This window comes from Silurus aristotelis (genome assembly GCF_946808225.1).
Source record: "Silurus aristotelis genome assembly, chromosome: 6".
In the NCBI taxonomy this organism is placed as follows: domain Eukaryota; kingdom Metazoa; phylum Chordata; class Actinopteri; order Siluriformes; family Siluridae; genus Silurus; species Silurus aristotelis.
In genome coordinates, this window is record NC_139579.1 from 32,979,794 (window position 1) to 33,002,293 (window position 22,500).

Sequence of the window (22,500 nt, forward strand, 5' to 3'; positions counted from 1 at the left end):
TGTGTGTGTGTGTGTGTGTGTGTGTAGTTTTTGCTGAGTATGTTGACAGCATGGGTGAAGGCTCTGGGTGAGGAAGAGCAGAAGATAAAGGAAGAGAAGAAGGATGGTGTGTCTGATAACGCAGAAGTGATGGAAGTGGCGTGGATGGAGACGTGTCTGGAGCTGGCCTCACTGCTTCAGCTCAAAACTGATATCCTGCGCAGACACCTTGTCTGTGAGCTGTACAACCAGGGTCTGGACCTGCGTGCTGAGGAGGTCAACAATTATACACACACACACACACACACACACACACACACACACACACACACACACACACACACACACACACACACAAACATCATCAGAAGCATTTCAGGCTCCAGAAAACACAGCAAGTGGTAGAGCAGATATCTAATCTAAATCTAATCTCCACATTGATTATAGAAACACCTGTAAACTGTTATTCTCATCCAATCAGTCACGTAGTAGCAGCACATTGGTCTGGTTTACTGTAGTCAGCTCATATCATCACGTTTTATAACCACGACAAGCAGAAAAGCATTTTAGAAGGAAGAACACATCAAACCTTGAGGTGGAGGAGCTACAACAGCAGAATCACTGACACAGATTTGCTGCATCTGGACAGCTGAAGGCTGGAAAAAAAGACCAGGTGTTCCTATTAAAGTGGTGCAGCTTTTATCTATTTATTATAAATCAATAAACATAAAAATAAATATTGCGCAACTTCTGATGAGGGAGACAGTTAGAAAGGTACTTGGTGTAACATCTGGAAATAAGGAAGTGCAGGAGAGCAGAAGGAGAAAGAGGTTGGAGAAACAGAATTGGGATCGACAGAGTGATGATAAAAGTAAGCAGGAGAACAAGGAGATGCGGCAGCAGGTAAAGAGGGATGTGGTGAAAGCCAAGGAAAAGGCATATGAGGAGCTGTAGGAGAAGTTGGACACTAAGGATGGAGAAAAGGATTTGTAGCGATTGTCCAGGCAGAGGAACCGAGCTGGGAAGGATGTACTGCAAGTTAGAGCAATAAAGGATGGAGATGGAAATGTGTTGACTAGTGAGGAGAGTGTGTTGAGAAGATGGAGGGAGTATTTTAAGCAGCTGATGAATGAGGAAAGTGAGAGTGAGAGACAGAGAACGTTGGATGATGTGGAGATGTAAAGCAGGATGTGGAAATGATTATTTTGTTTGTGGATGATATTGTGATTTGTGGTGAGAGTAGGGAGCAGGTGGAGAAGATCCTGGAGAGGTGGAGGTACACGCTGGAGAGAAGAGGAATGAAAGTCAGTAGGAGTGAGACAGAGTACATGTGTGTGAATGAGAGGGAGGGCAGTGGAGGGGTGCGGTTGCAGGGAGAAGAGGTGGAGAATGTGGAGGAGTTCAGGTACCTGGGGTCAACAGTGCAAAGTAATGGAGAGTGTGTTAGAGAAGTGAAGAAAAGAGTGCAGGCAGGGTGGAGTGGGTGGAGAAGAGTGATAGCAGGAGTGATCTGTGATAGAAGAGTATCTGTGAGAGTGAAAGGGAAAGTTTATAGGACTGTGGTGAGACCTGAGATGTTGTATGGATTAGAGACAGTGGCATTGAGTAAAAGACAGGAGGTGGAGCTGAAGATGTTGAGATGTTCGTTGGGAGTGACGAGGATGGACAGGATTAAAAATGAGTTTATTAGAGGGACAGCGCATGTAGGACGTTTTGGAGACAAGGTGAGGGAGGTGAGATTGAGATAGTTTGAACATGTGCAGAGGAGGGACATGGGGTATATCAGTAGGAGAATGCTGAGGATGGAGCCACCAGGTAGGAGGAAAAGAAGAAGATCAAGGAGGAGGTTTATGGATGTGGTGAGGGAAGACATGCAGGTAGTTGGTGCGAAAGAGGCAGATGTAGAGGACAGGGGGGTATGGAGACAGATGATCCGCTGTGGCGACCCCTAATGGCAGCAGCCGAAAGAAGAAGAAGAAGAAGAAATCTATATTTGATAGTAAATGTCAGCTTTTAAACAGAAATGTCTCTTAGTTATTAATAGAGGTCGAGGCACCGGTAGCTGATTGCAGGAACTATCATCTATCAGCAGAAATCCACATCAGCTTCCAGTCCACTGCAATTTACTAGAGCGACCTCTAGGGGGCGAATTTTAGGGGGGGGGGGGGGTTTCATGGAGAATGCTATATTACATTTATTAATTATATAAAGATATTGATTAATGAATATATTCATATATATTTCCTTGAGCACATTTTCATGATTCAGTGCTTTATTTTTATGTATATATAAATATGTATATCAGTGATTAATCGGTTATCGGCGATCCAACTATCGTATCATTCTACCTTTAGTTATAAATGTAGCTTAATTATTTATTAGATTCACCCACCAAGTAAATGTTTTGATTTCAATAGCAATGAATATAAAAAATTTCATTATGACAGTAATGATGCTCTTTTATTAGGGGGTATATCTTTCAAAAAGATTAATTTGACTTTACTGTGCAGAACAAAATAATAAACTAATTTATCATTAGGAGGCAAAATAAATACATTTAACATAAGATCTACAGTAATACTGCTAGTCACTGCAAATTCTGTGGTGCTCAGGGGAAAATGTGGGTACTCTTGGGCTTGAACATTGCTTATTCTCTCTCTCCTCTCTCTCTCCTCTCTCTCTCTCTCTCTCTTACAGGTGATGATGGAGGTGGAGGATAAAGATGTGTTGGCTTCTCAGCTCTTGGTTTTGACTGGTCAGCGTCTGGCCTACTCTTTGTTTCACGCTCAGACTCAGACGAAAGCCAGCATGGAGCTCCTGGCCCGTCTCCCCCCCACCCTCTGTACCTGGCTCAAAGCTATGGTGAGCTTCAGCTGAAAATCTCAGCCCTCACACTCAGGCTTCTGGGAAGATGTTCTCAGGTGGAATTGCAAAAGTGTGAGGTATAAGTAGGGTAATGGACGGATTTGTGTGTGTGTGTGTGTGTGTGTGTGTGTGTGTGTGTGTGTGTGTGTGTGTGTGTGTGTGTGTGTCTTTCTACAGGACCCGAGCGAACTCCGGTGTCTCTTTGTGCCTCTGCAGCAGATCAGCCGCCTGGTGAACCACGTGATCGAGATGCTGCCGGAGAAACATGGGCAGTACAACATGGCATTGCATCTGCTGGAGACGGTGGACACACTGCAGGAGGAGGAGTGAAAGAGAGAGAGAGAGAGAGAGAGAGGGGTGCTGGAGAATATTTCCATGTAAATTCCATTGTCACTTTATAAGTGCACTAATTAAGATTCCACATTACTCCAGACGTATCCGGTCGGTCAGGACGTGGTCAGCGTTTTCAGTTGTGTACCCGCGCTAATCACGCTAATTAACCACTCGATTCTTTACTTATTCATTAATTATGTAATTGCTTAAAATGGCAGTTAATTAACAGGTGTTTTTTTGCTGATTGTTTAATTAATAAATTGACAGACTAAACAATCAGTTAATTAATTTAGTAAATCAATTAATTAACTAACTGACGTTCATCATTCATTAAATGATTTTCCTCTAATAGCACCACACAGAGCATTCGGCATCATATATAAAGGTATTTATTCATTAATAAATTGATTTCTAATTTAATTAACAAAATAATAAATGTAATATATATGAATTTATATATATTTATATACATATATACGTGTGTGAGTCAGTCAAATACTGTGTTGTGCTCTTGTAGGAAAATACAACCTGATGATAATGAGGAGGAGGAGGAGTCTCGTACCACAGCAATGTGTCCAGTGATTTCCTAATTATAAACTTTGATCGCCGTGCCGACACTGGAGACTCCGCCCCTAAACCATTTAAACCCGTTTTCGTAACCCGGTCCTCGTAAACCCCGTGTAAATAAACCGAGTGATCCGATGACCGATGTTTACGGTTCGATGTTACAGAAAATAACCAGTGCGAGACGGACTTGAAGTGTTTCGAGCCGTCGTTGCGTTTCTGTCGTAGTCCTGTCTGATCGAGCGTGAAAACTCAGTGGAGGGATATGTGTGAACGACTAATGAAAAGAGGTTTCTATTTTACACTTTTATGGAGGAAATAAGGAAGTGTGTACATGTGACAGAGGGGGAATGTTAGATGATCAGTGTTAGCAGTTCTATGCATTTTAATGATGAAAAGCATGTCCCCGGCCTTACCGCTTAATGCTGCTGATACGATACGACACGCCACGCGGCGTCAGGGGTCGTTAACGTCGCTCACTATTCTCCTGCAGAAACAGTCACGTGTATTAGTTCATTCTTAGCTGTAATATAACAGGTTTCACTCAATCAGGTGCCGTTCGATCTCTACAGTAACATCTCTGCCCTTCGCTCTTCTTTTTCCTCCTGGAGTTTGTATTGTAAATGTAATTTATGTGTCTATGACAGATCTGGTATTTTCCCGCCCCCAGAGACGGAGGTATATTATGCAGAACAGCCGCTCTACGTTCAAACCCTTCACTCCGAACGAGCTGCTGTTTCTTATCGTACAAACCCAAATACACTAAAAGCGCTATATAAAAGATTCAACACGGAAGTGTGTGCTGTGTTTTGCGTCGCCGTTGTTAATATAAAAGGAGGCATCCTTCCTGTAGCCCTACTCACAGGGCGTTAGTTTCTTTGGGTGGATAACGGGCTGTTTTATGGATGCAGATTAAAATATAATAAAGCATGGGCGTGGCTAACAGGCGAATTATTTTTCTTAATTCTTTTTATTTTATTTACTTTGTACACAAGGAAAAGCAGTAGAAAGCAGTTCTTCATTTACAGGTGCACTCATGTCACTTTCTCTCCCCACAAACACACAGATTTACATATAAATGTAAATAAAAATAAAACATTGGAACATATTTCATTCTATACTACAGTCTCTCAAATTTTCCCCTCATACACACACGTACGAACAAACACGTGAAAGTGATCCTTCAGGGAAATAAATACCAGTTTAGTGCGAAGTTTTTGAGGATAGCTCCGAATCTGACATTAAGCTCCGCCCACTCACAATAGCCACAACGAATCAGAACGATACCTTTTAACCAACTGAAATATCTTGCTTTAGCCTGGAGTGGGCGTGGTCAATTTTTTCATTTATTTCAAGTGCAGTTTCATTCCTCTCCCCTAGAGGGCACTAATATAACAAGATGCTTCTTTGACGCATTTGTTGCACGTATTCTCTGAAAGCCTGCCTCATCGTCACGCCTTCAAGCAGCAGGAATCGAAGGTGCGTTCTGTGTCTGGGCGGGGGCAGGAGGTTTATTGGGCGATGACCGTCTGGCACCGCGGGCACAGGCAGTCGGGCGTGTCCGAGGTGTAGCGTCGACACCGGGGGCAGCGGGACAGAGAGATGGGAACGGCAGCTACAGAGTACGCACTTTCTTCACGGATCTCACCACCTGCAAGACAAACAGTGTCAACAACAAAGACGCTAGGAACGCAGATTAGCGAGGATTAGCATAGCGCCGTTACCTTCCAGATTGATGAGGAAGCTCCCCTTGCTGATGACTGCGTTGTGGGGAAGGTCTCGGGGCAGCACGCCTGTCAGGGTGGTACGTGACGCCATCATCAGCTCCGTCAGCTGAGAACATGTAGAGGTCGGTTCCTCGTGCAGGGACTGAAAAAGCACACAGGCGTGACTACAGGAAGTGCAGGTGCTTAAGACAGGGAGTCAATCTCGAGTTCGAGTTTTAGAGTTCACCTCCACGAGCTCGAAGAAGAGCCCGGGTTCGATGGCGACGGTCAGGTCGTACTCTGCCGCGTTGCATCCTGGGATGGAAGACAGGAAAGAGTCTCTGATGGCGCACGCCCCCTCTACGGCTTCCTCCAACCCGGGTTTCCTCCACACAGAGCTGCTTTTAATCCATCCACTCCGGAACACACTCTCTCCTTCTGCACAACCAAACAGAGACGTGCAGGTAAAACGGTTTCTATGGTAACACCTCATCCGTAGTTTCATGAGATTTATGGAAGGAGTCTCCAGTGTCAGAGCTTCTTCAGGAAAATATGACATTACACGTAACTATAAAGGGATAAAAAGTGTACCGTCGTGCCCTGGCGCGTGCTGGTACACCTCCTCGGCCAGGTGAGGGAGGATCGGCGCGATGGAGCGAGTCACGCCATCCAAAATCTCCTCCAGCACAGTCTGACATGACCTCCTGCCCAGAGAGTTCTCCCCATCACAGTACAGCCTAAGAGACAGACAGGGGGTTACAAAGACCATGCAACACTTTTTATCCATTTAGAGTTACATTTAACATGAGAGCGCAACCTGAAGGCTGTTCTGGAAATTGATTGGACCCGTCCTGACCAATCAGGATCCAGCATTGCTCACCTGTCTTTGATGATGCTGAAGTAGAAGCTGCTCAGGTCTCGGGTGATAAAGGCCTGCAGGAGACGAATCACTCGGCCGCAGTCAAACTCACTGTATGCATCAGTTACCTTACACACACACACACACACACACACACACACACACACGTGTTAAACACTTGTAAAAGGAGTGAGTGACACGCCTGATTAATCATTAACACACCTTAATGCTGAAGTCTCGCAGCAGGTGCAGTAGGTACTGGTCGATGTAGTGCATGTCTTTGGAGTCTACAGCATGAATGCGAGGGTCAAAACCATGTAGGTTCCCCAGCAAGAACCTCAGAGTGTTCCTCAGCTGCATTGTGGAGAACCCGAGAGAAAGAGAGAGAGAGAGAGAGAGAGAGAGAGAGAGAGTGAGCGCGCTAATGAGGTCATTACAAGTGTTTATATCCTAAAACTATAATAGTTGTGTGTGTGTGTGTGTGTGTGAGACCTTGTTGATGTTCTCTCTGGCTGTGTTCAGTGCTTTGGGTCCAATCTGGACCTCAGAGAAAACGTTAGACTCTGCGACCCACCACCTCAAAACATCTGCACCGTACGGAGGGGAAACCGCCAGATCCTGGTAAAGAGAAAGGGATTGATGGTTGAATAGACTGATGGAGGTATGGTGTGAATAATTAAACGGATTGATAGACAAAAAAATGAATGAATGGATAGAAGGGAGAAGTGAAAGAGTGTGTTAAATATGGATGGATGGATGAATGGATGGATGGATGGATGGATGGATGGAGAAGATGAGCAAAGATGGAATGATTCATGCATAAGCCCAGTGACTGATGGGTGGATGAATAGAAATATAGATGGAGTGAAATAGGGATGGGATGGATGATGGATGGATGAAAGGATGGGTAGATTGCAGCAAACTCTGAACAATGGATGGATAAATCTATTTATCCCAAAAGGATCAACAGACAGACTGATGTAATAAAGGAGAGACAGATAAATAAACGAGTGCCTCACCGTTCCTCCGTTAATGACAACGTTGGGGTCGACAACGTTACCCAGAGACTTGGACATTTTCTCTCCTTTCTCACTGAGCACAAATCCATGGACCACTAACGCCCTAACACACACACACACACGCACACACGCACACACGCACACACGCACACACGCACACACGCACACACGCACACACGCACACACAGAGAGAGACAGAGGTCATACTATACAAATTGTATTATCTATATTTTACATATAATATCTGTAACACACACACACACACACCTGTAAGGTGCTTTGTTGCGCACAGCCACGCTGGTCAGCAGAGACGACTGGAACCAGCCTCCGATCTGATCCTTCCCCTCTATGTACACGTCTGCCCTCGGGTCTGCGTCTGGAACACACCACAACTCAGGATTCCAAAACATGTAAAATACCGTCCAATGTAAAACGTAATCAGATCAGATCACGTGATTATCTACGTCACAATGCCAGGAGGCGTGTCACGGCGGCGTGTCACGGAGGCACACACTGTGCGCCACAGACAACAGAGTTAAACAATATTAAAGGTGCAGTAAGTGAGTTTGCTGTGCAGATCAGTTTAGAGTTTCTCTCTAAACTACATGCAGGGATCAGGGAGATTTCCAGTCAATGCTGTTATTAGGGAAGACACACGGTGTGTGTGTGTGTGTTTGTGTGTGTGAGTTGACAGAAAGATTGTGTTGTTATCGGTTTGTTTATTTGTCCACCATGTACTTTTAACCAGCCCCTTTTTCCTGTGTCAGCATCTTTCTCACCCGCTGAGGACACATACATGGAGATCAAACTGCTGCACATCTGGTTTAACACACACACACACGAAAGAATGGAGACACACCCTGTAGCACAGCAGCCCAGGACGTCCCACTGTCAAACCAGATGTCCAACACGTCCTCACCCCGCACGTAATCCATCACAGCTCCGGCTTTACTCTAACACACACACACACACACACACACACACACACACACACACACATCACCTTGATGTTGATTATTTACTACTCCAGCAGGACATGAGCCTTTTCATCTTTTACCTTCTTCAGTACGTCAGGAGGAAGTAGTGTTTCCAGTGGCTCCACCCACCAGCTGTCACTTCCTTTCTCTGCAAACACACTGGCGATGTGAGACACGGTGTACCTGTCAATCAAAAAAAAGATGAGTGGGCATGGCATGGGCGTGGTGCATGTCTGGGTTGTTGAATAAACGTGTGTGTGTGTATGTGTGTGTGTGTGTGTACGTACTTGTTGATGAGAGGTTCCCCAGTGTGTTTGTGGTAGAACACAGGGATGGGAACACCCCAGCTCCTCTGACGTGAGATACACCAGTACGTCCTTCTGTCCAGCATCGCCAGGAGACTCGCCCGGGCCGACTCGGGCATCACACGCACCTTCTGTAGCACCTCCTACAGTACAGGCGTGAAGATCCAGATCACAGCACGAGTCAATCAAAAAGTCATATATATATATATATATACTGTATATACACTGTATATATATAGGAATTAGGACACCTGACTTTTCCAGCCGTATGTGGTTCTTCTCCATTTACCACAACGTTGGAGGTTCATAATTGTGTATTTTCCCTTCACTTGAACTTGAATTCCAAAACCTGTTCCAGCATGAGCACAAAGCCAGCTTCATGAAGATCTGCTCTCCATGTTTTAGAGTGGAAGATCTCCTGCTATAGAGATCCAATTAAACACCCCAGGAACCTTCTCACCTACATCACTACCTGACTTCACGAACACCATGATAGCTGAAGGAATCTCCACAAAACCTAGTGGAACATCTTCCCAGAAGAGTGGAGCTCATAATAACAGCACATGGGACTGAATGTGGAATGAGATGTTTCAAAGACAAAGACGGATGGATGGATGCAGTGAAAGACAGAGGGATGGGTGGACTAAAGAATGGGGAGAGGAGGATAAAAAACTGGAATGATTGGTGCATAAACCCATTGACTAAAGGAAGGAGGGATAGATGGATGGATCAAATGAACTATGGATGGGGGGGATAGATGAAAAGATGAATGGAGTGAAAGATGGATGGATGGATGGATGGATGGAAGCAAACTCTGAAAAATGGATGGATAAACCAAAGGATAAATGAATGTATGGATTAAGTGAAGGATAAATAGACGTATGGACGAGGTAAAAGAAAAGACATAAATAAACGAGTAGTTCACTGTTCCTCTGTTAATGATGACGTTGGGGTCGAAAACGTTACCCAGAGACTTGCAGATAATCTTATAATCAGGTGTCCACAAACTGCCTGGTGTTTTTAACAAGCTCATCGGAGAACATGGAGAATGTTTGTTGTTAGTGTGAATATGCAAATGAGGAGCGCTGATAAGCCAATTGTGTGTGACCTAAATTTGCATACCGAAACAGAAAATATATCATATTTAAAACGGCTCTGCTGTTTTATGATGCGATAACACACAGGATTCGATGTGGGATTTTCAGATCCCAGTTCTTTAAATGTTTACTGAGTCTCACCTCAGACTGAATTACAACTTTACCAGATCACTGGTTCCGTTTGTGCACTAACTTCTCAGGACCCTTCACCAAGTCATGCTAGCTCACCTTAGCCGTGTCCTTCAGGCTGGCCGTGTTGATGAACCACTGCTTGCTAGCTCGGATCACCACGGGCTTCTTACTGCGCCAGTCGTACGGGTAACTGTGTACACACGGCTCCTCTTTAATTAAAGCTCCAGCGGTACGGAGCATCGAGATCACTGTAACACACACACACACACACACACGTTTTAGCTGGCGGAAGTAAAAGTATTATTGATATATTAATCATAACCTGTAATAGACACGTGTGTTATGACATCATAAAATGCCAGAGCCAATCAGATTTCACTATAGATTACTGACAGAATGGGAGTAAAAACCCGGGTTTATATTGAAACCTGCAGCCACGTGAGCACAGTTTGTTCGCACGCTTGTTACGTATCTTCTGTACAGCTGTAAGGTTTCTTCACCATCGACGTGGAGGTGAAGGTTCTCATAATCCGTGTCTCAGAATCCAAAACTCTGAAGTATTTAATGTGGATTATGATTATACAGCGCTTTCAGTGTTAGTGCTCATATGCAAAATATGTAATTTAAGACCCAGAGGTAGTGAGGTGTAAAAGTATTGGCACTGCATCTGTTATGATTGTTTTGTTTTTTTTTCGTTTCTGAATTTTCTAACCTGTAGATGTTCCGTCCTCCAGGACACTCAGACCCTGCAGATCAGCACCGGCTGCCTCTGTGAATCTGCCCTCTTCATCCACTATACACTCCTACACACACACACACACACACACACACACACACAAACAAACAAACACGCACACCTTTATTTCCTGGCAAATTACACTTGAGAGGATCTGATTGGATGTTTGGTTGATTGACGCACCACGGGCAGGCTGAAGTGAGAGGCCACGCTGTAGTCCTCCATGCCGTGAGCAGGAGCCGTATGGACCAATCCGGTTCCTTTAGCCATGGTCACGTGATTAGCCGGCAACAGGGGAACTTCCTTTCCAGGAATTGTGGGATGAGGGCAAATTCCACCGTCCAGATCAGAGCCTGGAGAAGAGAAAGAAAGAGTTACAGATGATGATGATGATGATGAGAGAGTTAGAAAGGAAAAGTGTGAGAATACAAAGGAAGACACCACATAAGCAATATATTTATAGTAAAAATATATATAAAAAGAAAGACAGAGCATCGTGAGAAAGACAGAAAACAGACAGACAGAAGATGAAGAGACATAGAAACAGGTGAGAGAGGAAGAAAAAGAGAGGGTGTAAGGGGTAGAGGTGTACAGGTGTAGGGGGATACAGGTGTAGGGGGATAGAGGTGTACAGGTGTAGGGGTGTAAAGGTGCAGGGGGATAGAGGTGTACAGGTGTAGGGGGTAGAGGTGTACAGGTGTAGGGGTGTACAGGTGCAGGGGGATAGAGGTGTACAGGTGTAGGGGGTAGAGGTGTACAGGTGTAGGGGTGTACAGGTGCAGGGGGATAGAGGTGTACAGGTGTAGGGGGTAGAGGTGTACAGGTGTAGGGGTGTACAGGTGTAGGGGTAGAGGTGTACAGGTGTAGGGGGTAGAGGTGTACAGGTGTAAGGGGTAGAGGTGTACAGGTGTAGGGGGTCGGTGTGTACAGGTGTAGGGGGTAGAGGTGTACAGGTGTAGGGGTTTATTATATGTACCCGTAAATGTAGCCAGGTTTTGTAGTTCAGTGCCGAGTATACTGCTGAGGTTTGCAATGCGCTCAGTCGCTACCAGGAGGAGCTGTTCATCATCACCTCTCTTCACTAAAGAGTACCTGAAGAGTGAACACACACACACACACGAGAGAACATCAAAATGAAGCTTATGTACGTAAGGTATAGTGGTATGTCAGGTGACGCGTGTGTGTGCGTGTGTGTGTGTAAAACTCACTGTGCTTTGGGCATGAAACACACTGCCTGGTTGGCTGGAATAGTCCATGGTTGCGTTGTCCACACCAGCACACACACTTTACCCTGCAACTCCCCTGCAAAACAGAAATGGTCGTGTAACGTGTTTTCTCTCCGCTGTGTGTGTGTGTGTGTGTGTGTGTATGTGTGTGTGTGAGAGAGACAGAATAAGGAAGTTAACATACCCATCATTGTGGTTAGTTTAGGTGGGAGTGTGTTGAGAGGGAACGTAGCGTACACTGCAGTGCTCACGTGCTCAGGGTTATACTCCAGCTCTGCTTCTGCTAACGCTGTCCTACACACACACACACACACACACACACACACACACACACACAGACACACACACACACACACACACACACAGACACACACACAGACACACAGACACACAGACACACACACACACACACACACACACACACACACACACACACAGCGGAGAGAAAACACGTTAGACACCCATTCCGCTCTTATCATACATGAAATTGTATCAGAGTTTTCTCACCTGGATGATGGAGACCAGAAGACGGGTTTATAATCCTGATAAATCAAACCCTGAAACATCACAGAGTCTACAATCAGTGCTCATATTCACTCATTCATCCCTTCTTCCATTCATTCATTCATTCATTCATTCACTCACTCATTCAGCTTTACTCATGCTTGGACCTGGGGGATATAAATAACTGAACGAATGAATGAATGAAAGGTTGAGTTTAAATTCCAGCCATAACAAGCTGCTACTCCTGGGCCCCTGAGCGAGGCCCTTAACTCCATCTGCTCCAGATTCAGGAGATAACGAGGCTTCACCTTGCTGTGCATCTCCTGGAAGACGCGGAGCTGCGCCGCCTCGTACGTTCCGTTAAACGTGTAGTAACTGTTCTCCCAGTCGGCCATGATGCCCCAGCGCTGGAACGCTGCACGCTGCCTCGCGATGGCGGATTCCGCGTACTCCCGAGCTGCACCACAAAGACGAGTCATTCAGAGACAATACAGGAAGTGGAACGAGTGATAGACTATAATCCTGTAACATCTTCACACTAGGAGCTTCAACAACTCCTCCTGACCTTTCTGTCGGATCTGTAGAGGACTCAGGTCTTTGGTGTCGAGTTCTCCCAGGGCTTTGAGCTCGATGGGAAGACCGTGGCAATCCCAGCCGGGGACGTAGCTCACCTTCCTTCCTCGCAGCATCTCAAAGCGATTGTGAACATCCTTCAGGATCTGCAGAGAGAACAACAAGAAACATCTGACACGTTTATCTACACAAGCATTAGATTGCTACGTGCTTCTCTTTAGACACCGCAGTCTGGATTTATCTCCACATGCTGCTTTAATAAGTTCCACTCCTCTGAGAAGATGTTCCACTAGATTTTGTGGAGGGTGTTAGTAAGTAAGGTGCTGATGTAGGTGAGGTAAGGAGGCCTGGGGTTACCTTGTTGAGGGCGTGGCCGACATGGGCGTCTCCGTTGGCGTAGGGCGGCCCGTCGTGGAGACAGAACTCCTTCTTGGATTTTCTCTCTCTTTGCCACGTGTAGAGCTGCTCAAACCCGCAGTCCTGCACGTACAACAGTGCGTTAAGAACATATCATGACGTGTTTATTTTAGTTTGGGGGTTCAGAGAGATTCGGTGTGGCGAGGTTAAAGAGAGCGATGCGGCGGCGCTTTAGTGCCTCACCTCACTTTATCTCATCTTCTCAAACAGATCGACCTCCAGAGCTTCACGACTTAAACTCACAACCTGCTGATCATCCTCTCATAGATCTAAAACTGTACACAATTCTAGAACTTCCTTTTTATTTATTGAAGATAAAAATGTAAACACGGAGCGAGTCACCAATCAGGATCGAGCGCACGCTCTGTTTTACACGTGTTCTGATCGGCGCTCGGTGCATCTACTGATCACCAACATACAGTTCAGCATCAGTTCAACATCAAGCAGAACATTTAGAGAGGAATAAATGATGAAGAACCTCCAGACTCGAACTCGCCACAACACACGTGACCTCATTTACATCATTTATTTAAATTGAAGGCAAAAACCTTTGTACTTTTACTGAAGTGAAAGTTTAAAGGGACACTTTTACTGTTACTGGAGGAACATCTGGTTCTATGGTTTGTGTTCATTCATCAGTAATATAAAGGCTGGTCGGTATACCGGTATAATGTCAATATCGTGATAACAATTACGCGGTACACTATTGTGGAAAAAATCGTTATAATTATTATTTTGCAGGTGTGTGTGTGTGTGTGTGTGTGTGTGTGTGTGTGTGTGTACCCGCTGTATCTGTAGCTCGACATCCAGAAGTTTCTGCCCGGTGAGCTTCATGGGGAAGTGTGTGCGGGGGAGCAGGACGGTGTGTCGGTACTCCGCGGGTGTCTGAGCTCCGGACCCGGGGGCGGCCGCTGCGTCCCCGGCGGAACTAAAGGAGAGAGCGGCCCGGAACGCGGCGACTCTCCGCGCACCGAGACCCTGCCCCAACCGCACCGCCTGCCCCCACCTCCGCCCTGCTAAAGCGGAAACACGGCACAGAAACATGTGTGGAAGTAAAAACTCCTCTTTTTACCCTTTAATTCACTTATTAATTAATACAGTTACATTAGTGTTCAACGTGACCTGCACACCGTGTCGCCTGTCAGCAGCTGTTTCCACCCGGAAGCTTTGAAAAGACGCACACTCACGGATGCTAAGAAGGGACACGCGTGGGTTTGGGCGTTACAAAATCGCGTTTCTGGAGTTTTTGTTTACAGTTTTTCTCAGTTGCTTTGTTTTATTTCTCGGATCAGGAAGAACATTTATCTAAACAATGTGTACAAACAGAACAAAACACTGGATTTCTTTAAAAAAAAAAAAACTTAACTTTTCTCAAAATCCTCAGTTCATCTCTCAAAAAATGTGTCAATGATCATCTCATTATCATCAGAATGATGAGTTCTTTTATTATTGTTTACAAACAGGATCATCACAATGTTTATTCATGTGATCAGTATGATGCTGCACAGTTTCAGTGTTTCCTGATATAAACTATGGTTTGGATGATGATTAAAACTGCATGAGTCTGAATTTCTTCTGTTTGTCATCTTTGAGTTTCAGCAGCACAAAAGTATTTATTTGAGTGGATATTTGATTGATGTTGATTGTAAAAGACCAGACAGTATTCACACTTTTACTGTATTAGTGTTTGTTTGTTTCCTGGTTGTAAATTGTAATTGTGTATTTCGGCGTCTGTCACTAACTGAAGGATCACGAGATTCACCTTTGACCTGTTTTAGAGAACTGGTTCTCTAAAGACACTCGTACACAATCCATTCCATGATGTACAAAAGAATTCAAAAACTATAACAGAACTAAATTTTTACAACTAATTTTACAGTAAAAAACTGTAAAAATTACCGTGTTTCACTGTTTTTTCTCAGTATCTTTGCAGCGTTTCTCAGATCAGAGATGAAATTCTCAAAACTACATGTTCTTCCACATCATGTACTCATTTGTGCTCATCATAAGAACATTTCTTATTGTTTTGATCAAAGTGTGAATTCTTTTGTGCATCATTGAATGGATTGTGTACGAGTGTCTGCTGTTTCCTACAGTATCAGTTGTTTCTGTTCATGATGATTAAAATATATTCTACTGGTTTCACCTGAACAGTTTTAACCTCCAAAAACATCTCAGCATCAGTTGATTGTGTATGTCATTAAATATAAAATGATTAAACCAGTCGTCAGAATCTTTCATCTAAACTTTCTACTAAACTTTTATTGTGTAAATGTGTTGAATTGATGAATTGTGCAGATGAATGTTGAAGGTCACTGATGAAGGCGAGTGAACGACATCAGATCAACCGATAATCAACCAGTTCTCTAAAACAGGTCAAAGGTGAATCTCGTGATCCTTCAGTTAGTGACAGACGCCAAAATACACAATTACAATTTACAACCAGGAAACAAACAAACACTAATACAGTAAAAGTGTGAATTCTGTCTGGTCTTTTACAATCAACATCAATCAAATATCCACTCAAATAAATACTTTTGTGCTGCTGAAACTCAAAGATGACAAACAGAAAGATTAAAACTGTGCACAACACGACTAAACACTGTGACGATCCTGTTTGTGAATAACATCTAAAGAACTCGTTATTCTGATGATAATGAGATGTTCTCTGACAAATACTTACTTTTGTTTGAATGAAGGATTTGAATAAAAGTTCAGGTTTTTGTAAGAAATCCAGTGTTTTGTGCTGTTTGTACACATTGTTTTGAGAAATGTTCCTACTGATGTGGAAATCTAAAGGATGATTTGAGAAATAAACCAAAGATTTATATCGATTTACATGCACATTAGATTTTATTACTCTTAAGGAAAACACCTGAACACCAATCTGATCAGACTCAGTCTAATCTAATCAGTAGTGTGTTGCGGTGTTCATATAAGCATCAAAATAAAGAGGTAAAAAAGTGATTTATAGTGATTTTTTAAGGGGACATGATTGTTCCTGTCAGACTGACTGATTTCTGAGGATTTAAAAATGATAATAAATTACTTATAAATGATAAATTACAGAGTCTATTGCGCCTTTCAATTACGAAAGAAGGATATTGCGCATGCGCAGTAAGAACACCATGACCACTAAACTGTGCGGTGAGTAAAACAGTTCTGTTTCTCACCGCGTGTCTTTCATTGCATAATCACGCCCCCCCCCCCACCCCATTCCAAAAAAACCCCCCACAAGGTGGCGCTGTTCCCACGCCTCGGGCCTGCATGTGGCGCACCTTCACTGCGTACAGGGGCAGTTTTTATATTTACAAAAGAGAAATAATAAAACATTCCTACATCTATTCATTAAGTTATTGTTATAATTGATATTTTAGTTACATTAATATGTATTTATGTTAATTATCATTATTAAATTAATTATATTCGTGTAAATTCCCCTGAACCGCTTCGTTTAAACCCAATTAAAGCCAATGAGAAAAGAGAGAGAGAGAGAGAGAGAGTAGGGGGGGGGCGTCCACATGACGTCATCGGGCGCTTGCTTTATAAAACCCTGTTGGGCTCGCGCTCATGTGCAATAAGCTCAAAATAGATCTTCAGGTGCGCGTGTGACAGAGAAGAACCGAGGAACCTTCACCATGAATAAAGTTCAAATGGCGTGTTTAGTGCTGGTGCTGATTGTGCAATTCGCAACGCAGGTGTGTAACACACACACACGTTTTTTTTTTTAAAGGTTTTTTTTAATATTTCTTATTATAGTTTTATTTAATTCTGCAGCGCTGTAGAGACTCATTGGTGCGCACCTTTTCGCACAGGCTTGATTTTATCATCCTCAACCATCCATCCATTTCTCTTTCCATCCATCCATCCGAAATCCGGTTTAATCTCATTTAATCTGCGCATCACCGTTTTTCAGTCGCGCGTCATTCATTCAAACAAATTAACGGCTTTTTAATGAACGCATTTTGTTAATTAGTCTTAATTACTTGTTACTTCAAAATTGTAGTAATTAATTAGACTGACTTTTAGGAAGATGTTTGGGTGAATGGGTGTTTCTGCTCATGCTTTAGTAAACCTGCCGGTGTTATTTCTTTAATTCGGATTGATTCTAGTTGAATCTGGTTTAGTTTGTTGCTCCTTCACCAGACTTGTTTGTTTTTTCTGTGCTGGTTTGTGGTGTTTTTAGTTCTGACTAAACCCTAGATCATGGTTGAACATGTGACTGGGTGTAATGTCCTGTCTGAGGTGTTTGTGTTCAAACAGGATGGTGTTAAAGATGTTGTTTGGTGATTGAAGATTGCTAGAAGATCATGATCTCATCTTAATTAGTTGAGCTGCTGAATTTCTAATGTTCTCAATCTTTGTCCCCTCTGATGCTCAGGTCTATTCTGAAAACGCAACTACAAACAGCACTACTCCAAAAAATGGAGGCTTCATGGTGCTGCACAGCATCTTCAGCCTGGTCCTGCCTGCTGGCCTGCTCGCGTTTCTGCTCCATGATCTCCGCTGGTGAACCTCCGGCGTCGACAAACGAAGGATGGAGCCACGCCCGAAGAGCCTCACTTTCTAAATCCTTTAGTCGAAATGGAAACGATGCCATGCTGTGAACCCACAGGAGATTAAATTATTCTTGGTGGAGGACCTTTTTATTTCTTTTTCTTTTTTTAAGGATCTATAAACTGAAGCTCTTTTTGAAGTCTCTCGCGAGGCGTTCAGTCGGTTCCTATGATGCCCAGGAAATGTTTTTTTGCGATTGAGGCTGATCAGGAATTGACCCGTTCCCTTTTTCATTAGTGATTTTAAATAATAAAAATGTCCCTGTAATTTTGTATGAATCTTTAATTGTTCCAATTGTAACTCTACAATAAAAGATGGTTCCTCCACTGGTTTGTTCTTTGTGCCTTCTGTCATGCTTTTCTTCATCCAGTTCCTCGTTTCAGACCCAGTGATTGGATCAGTGGTGTTCACCACAAACTTCCTGTCATTCAACAAGCAGAGAATAATTCTCAGACTGTTCACGGTTTAGTAGAGCAGCAAAGTTCCTGATTCTTAATTTGAGCTCTTTTTTTTTTTTATTTCCATTGATAAAATAAAATATTCCCACAAAGTAGCTCTAAAATTGACACAATTGTGCATAATGATTGCGTGCCTCAGAACAGCTGACGTACACATGACGTGTCGAAGGTAAAAATCGCACAATTTGAATGCTTTACGCTGGCAGCAATGGAGAAATGCAAAGCATGCTAATAGTTGGAAACTTCTGAGAATATATTGGTCACTTTTGTAGAACTTTTGTGTATCCAAGGCTTTCTCTGTAATCCCAGAGCTACTTTTTCTGATTAATCAGATCTTATTAAAATTCACATTTAAAAAAAAAAAAAAGCTAAAGATTTTGCATTTTAGTAGTTTAAGTAATCAAATGTTTGTTTCCTGATGGGCGTGGCCTCTCAGGATGACTTCACCCCCTCGCGAATCATCTACACTCTTGCTTTCGTAGGTCATGTTCACGCTAAATCTTAATTTAAAAAACGTAAATTTCTCTCCTAGTGGCCTTCCGTCCACACGTTTAGTCCACGGAAACGTAGCTTTCTGAAAACGCGATACAAAGTGGATGCATTTGCGTTTTTTTTTTTTTTTGCTTTTGCATTTTCACGTTAGTGTGAACTGCATCTTTTATCGCTGTCCTTGAAGCATGGTGGCGGAAAGTAAATAAACACCAGGCTAAAATGACTCTCGGGTCGAAGCGTCTCATGTTTCTCTCCTGCACGGTTTATTCGCTTGTGTATTGAGATGTGACGTTCTCGGTCATTTCTGTGCAAATCGAAAACAAAAATGTGGATGTGGAGCGTTTTTAGACAAATGGCATTTTCAGATTTAGTCTGATAAATGTAGAGATAGCGGTTGTTATGGGATCTTAACCCAGATAAGCTCGTGTGATTGAACAGAGCTCTCCGCCATCATGAACCCTAATCGGCTGAGTAGTTTTTGGAGAATCTGTTTATTGCTCCTGGTTCATAATCGCCTGAATGACTTACTGACTCATTTTAGTTTGTTTTTTTGTCACCTACGTTTGGGCAGCGTTTTCCTTCTTTCAGTTTTAGTTCTGTAGGATCTGAGCAGAAGAGAGAAAAGCGCCAAAACAAGCACATGGTTACATAATTCATTTCTCACCACTCAAGAGCTTTCACTTGCTCTTCCATTGGATATCTTAAAATATCTTCATGCTTCCTGGGTGTACATTATTCTTTAAAAAGTCCTTGACTAAACTTGGCCTTGCTGACTCAAGAAGGTTGGAGCTTTAAAATCCAAAATTAAGACGAGGCTAATGAAAGTGAGATTGTCAGCTTTTCGAACGCTCTGCTGATTAGCATGCTAATCCCAGTTTCTCATAAGTGGATATGTGTAAGCCTTGGATTATCCCAAACCTCAGCCGTATGAGACACAGACCTGCTGTCAACTCTTTATTCAGACATTTATTTATAATTACAGATCGTATATTTCGGATCGTAAATTTCGGTTCTTTTAAGTGAAACGGAGGCTTCTGATTGATTCGCCAATCACAGACTTATTGGGGTCTTCCAGTAATAGCAAAAGTTGTTGATCAACTTGTTCACGGTGATTATTAGTCAGCAGGAATACCACAAGATTGATTAGTTATTAAAGAAATGATAAGGTCTCTGTAGGCAAGATTCATCACGCTTTCAAACAGACACATCAGGATTTCCTGTTGAGGTTTCCGGCTATTTGTGGGTGTGGGCAAAAAAATATATGGAAGACTTCAGGTTCAGATTTCAAGCAGGAGTTTATTCCACCACCTTGGTGCCATTACAGAGAAAAGTATTGAAGTCCTTGTAACGAAATAGATGGCGGGAGCAGGTGAGGGTTTTTTTTGGGGGGTAACAGTAAGAGCTCAGAGGTTGAAAGGTCTGAATTTGGCTTTGTTTTAAACCTCATGCACGTGGAACCTTCAGGATTCCTTTGTAGTGGTGTGGAAGAACTTATGAAGGTTGTAAACGAGTCGTCTGACTGCATTCTGGATCAGTTGCAGAAGCCAAACCATATCTGACAGACGCCATTATCTATTGCAAACTATAATTACCTTATTTTTCCTACTGAGTACTTGAGAGTGAAGGGTTTCGCTCAGCTTGGTGATGCGGGGATTTAAACTTACAACCTTCTGATCTACTACTAGTTAAAATGGCTTTCTGAGGCACACAAGCCAGGAGGAAGGTGCACGAGTCCAGAGTTCAGATGAAGTTCTGAATAATCTGATGTTGTAAAGCAGAAATTAACATGAGCGTGTCCTTCCTTCTAAACATTATGTAAACTGAATGAGGCGACAAGATGAAACCACAGTTATGTTTTTTGTTTCACTGTTCATGTAAAACAGGAAATAAGTACTAACTTCAGGTATTAACTACATTTGTAAGTATAGGATTAATTTAAGATTCGTGTATAAAATCAACGCCCGCAATGTTTTTTTTTCTTTTTATGCTTCACACACACACACACACACACACACACACACACACACACACACACACACACACACCGTTAAAACAGGATGCTTCTGTGTGCAATTGTTTTTTTTTTTTCTGTTGCAAGTAAATGTTTGCTGAAGGTCGCTGTTTCCGAGTGTCTCATCTCATGTATATATAACTATAGTCTCCATGTACTGGCACAAGATGTACACCATCACCTTGTTTTGAAACTAACACCTTAGCAACAGATGCACTGGTTTTATGAGGCCACGTTTGAGGCCAGGTTGAGTTGTTGCAGATTTTTTTTAAACAATTTGTAAATTGGAATAATTACCAAAAACCATTTGTGGTTGTTGTTTTTTTTTTGCTTCTAGGCTTCAGGCCTTTCAGTTTGCAAGGAGCTGAAAGGGTTATTGTTTATTTAATTAAAATAAAAAAAAAGCTAGAAAACAAGAACATTTTAGCTAGCATTTTCTGAGGTAACGTAGTAAACACAGTGTAAATAGTTGTCTGAAAACTAGCTTCTCTTTCAGCTAGCTGATTAAATGAGATGAATAGCAGCAGCTACAGAGAAGAGCTGCATGTTTGTGTTGATGCGTTTTAGCATGTTTTGAATTACTGCTAACTTTACCTCAGAGTTTGACTGGAAACGTCTTGAGGAGCCCACAGACTGGGCCATGTTTCGAAAAACACAGCTAATGTATAGTGGTTTTTCTGAATTCTAATCAACACCATTTTGAATTTGTGCTAATCAGAATGCATGCAAGCTAACCAAAGCTACTTAGCATTTCTGAAGGCGGTAAATGGGTTCATTCTTAATGAGGATGCATATAGATATAGCAAACTGGGCAATTAATGATAGAAAGAAGGAATAGTATGATAAGGTTTCAGGTTAGTTAAGCAACTTGATGTTCATGCATCTGGGTTATGTTTGGGAGAAAGTGTGTTTGGAGTTTAACGCCAGGCCACTGATCTACTTAACTAGATTCAGTTTTGTGTAGCACTGTATATATGTGAACAAACACAATGATGCATCCTGAAAAAAACCCCACACAACAGGAAACACCTGCCTGCTTTACCGCGCTGTGCAATGCAAAGTGCAAACCTCAAAGTCTGGAAGTCTATAAAAAAGGTGTTATCATAAAGCAGCCAGGTTTTTAGTGTAACTGTATGTAATTTAGTGCATTTAATGAAGTGTTCACATTTAGGTTTATATGGACACATGCTGGTCCCTTAAAAACGTGTCTTTCGGTGTTTCCTGACCAAAAGGAATGAAAAGCATGGAGTTCTGAATGAGTTTTGTAAAGACTACGACACTATTGGACCCCCCCACCTCCCTCACCACACAGACACCTACACACACACACAAACACACACACACACACACACACACACACACACACACACACACACACACACACACACACACACACACACATGCATTATGGGAACCTCTTTGATTCCCCTGTTCACATGACAAAAGCCCCCATTGTCCCCCAAGAGCCAGAATGTTTCAGCTTGCAATTTTTACTTTTTTTCTTTTTTTCGCTTTTCATTCCCCTCTCTCATTGTTCTCACTCTATCATCCAAGACATCTCCATCTTCTCATGCTTATCAGTCAGTTCCTTCTTTCTTCAATCCTTCTCTTTATCCATGTCTCTCTTGTCATCTCTTTCCCTACTTCAGGGATCCATTGTCTAGTTTTTCCTGTGAGTGCCAACATTTAC

At 42.9% G+C, this 22,500-nt stretch overlaps 2 protein-coding genes and 1 long non-coding RNA gene across 7 annotated transcripts in view; 2 read left to right on the top strand and 1 right to left on the bottom strand.

The window, feature by feature from the left end:
* rab3gap2 (RAB3 GTPase activating protein subunit 2 (non-catalytic)) overlaps positions 1–4,859 on the top strand; it is a 34,183-nt gene extending 29,324 nt beyond the window's left edge. For all 4 annotated transcript variants that reach the window (XM_083544526.1, XM_083544527.1, XM_083544528.1 and 1 more), the window contains 3 exons: positions 28–255; positions 2,677–2,841; positions 3,022–4,859. In XM_083544526.1, the coding sequence (XP_083400652.1) occupies positions 28–255; positions 2,677–2,841; positions 3,022–3,174 (546 nt within the window). In that variant the 3' untranslated portion in view covers positions 3,175–4,859. The remainder of the gene's footprint in view (positions 1–27; positions 256–2,676; positions 2,842–3,021) is intronic.
* On the bottom strand, positions 4,696–14,478 carry iars2 (isoleucyl-tRNA synthetase 2, mitochondrial). 2 transcript variants are annotated; one of them, XM_083544581.1, is made up of 24 exons: positions 14,076–14,478; positions 13,233–13,355; positions 12,868–13,021; positions 12,611–12,759; positions 12,306–12,355; positions 11,983–12,092; positions 11,781–11,874; positions 11,549–11,664; positions 10,756–10,925; positions 10,549–10,639; positions 9,933–10,084; positions 8,590–8,750; positions 8,383–8,485; positions 8,185–8,278; positions 8,057–8,107; positions 7,593–7,701; positions 7,326–7,428; positions 6,799–6,924; positions 6,529–6,660; positions 6,328–6,434; positions 6,039–6,184; positions 5,695–5,885; positions 5,466–5,610; positions 4,696–5,392 (listed from the first exon to the last, which is right to left on the bottom strand). In XM_083544581.1, the coding sequence occupies exons 1-24, from the start codon at positions 14,334–14,336 to the stop codon at positions 5,253–5,255; spliced, it is 3,078 nt and encodes a 1,025-aa protein (XP_083400707.1). In that variant the 5' UTR covers positions 14,337–14,478; the 3' UTR covers positions 4,696–5,252. The 2 variants fall into 2 exon arrangements, with proteins under 2 accessions (XP_083400707.1, XP_083400708.1); XM_083544582.1 differs by lacking the exon at positions 8,057–8,107.
* Positions 14,479–16,864: 2,386 nt separating this feature from the next.
* Positions 16,865–18,175, top strand: LOC310727584. Its single transcript, XR_014534048.1, has 2 exons — positions 16,865–16,990; positions 17,674–18,175. It is a non-coding gene; the product is annotated as an uncharacterized lncRNA (long non-coding RNA).
* The last annotated feature ends 4,325 nt before the right edge of the window (positions 18,176–22,500 follow it).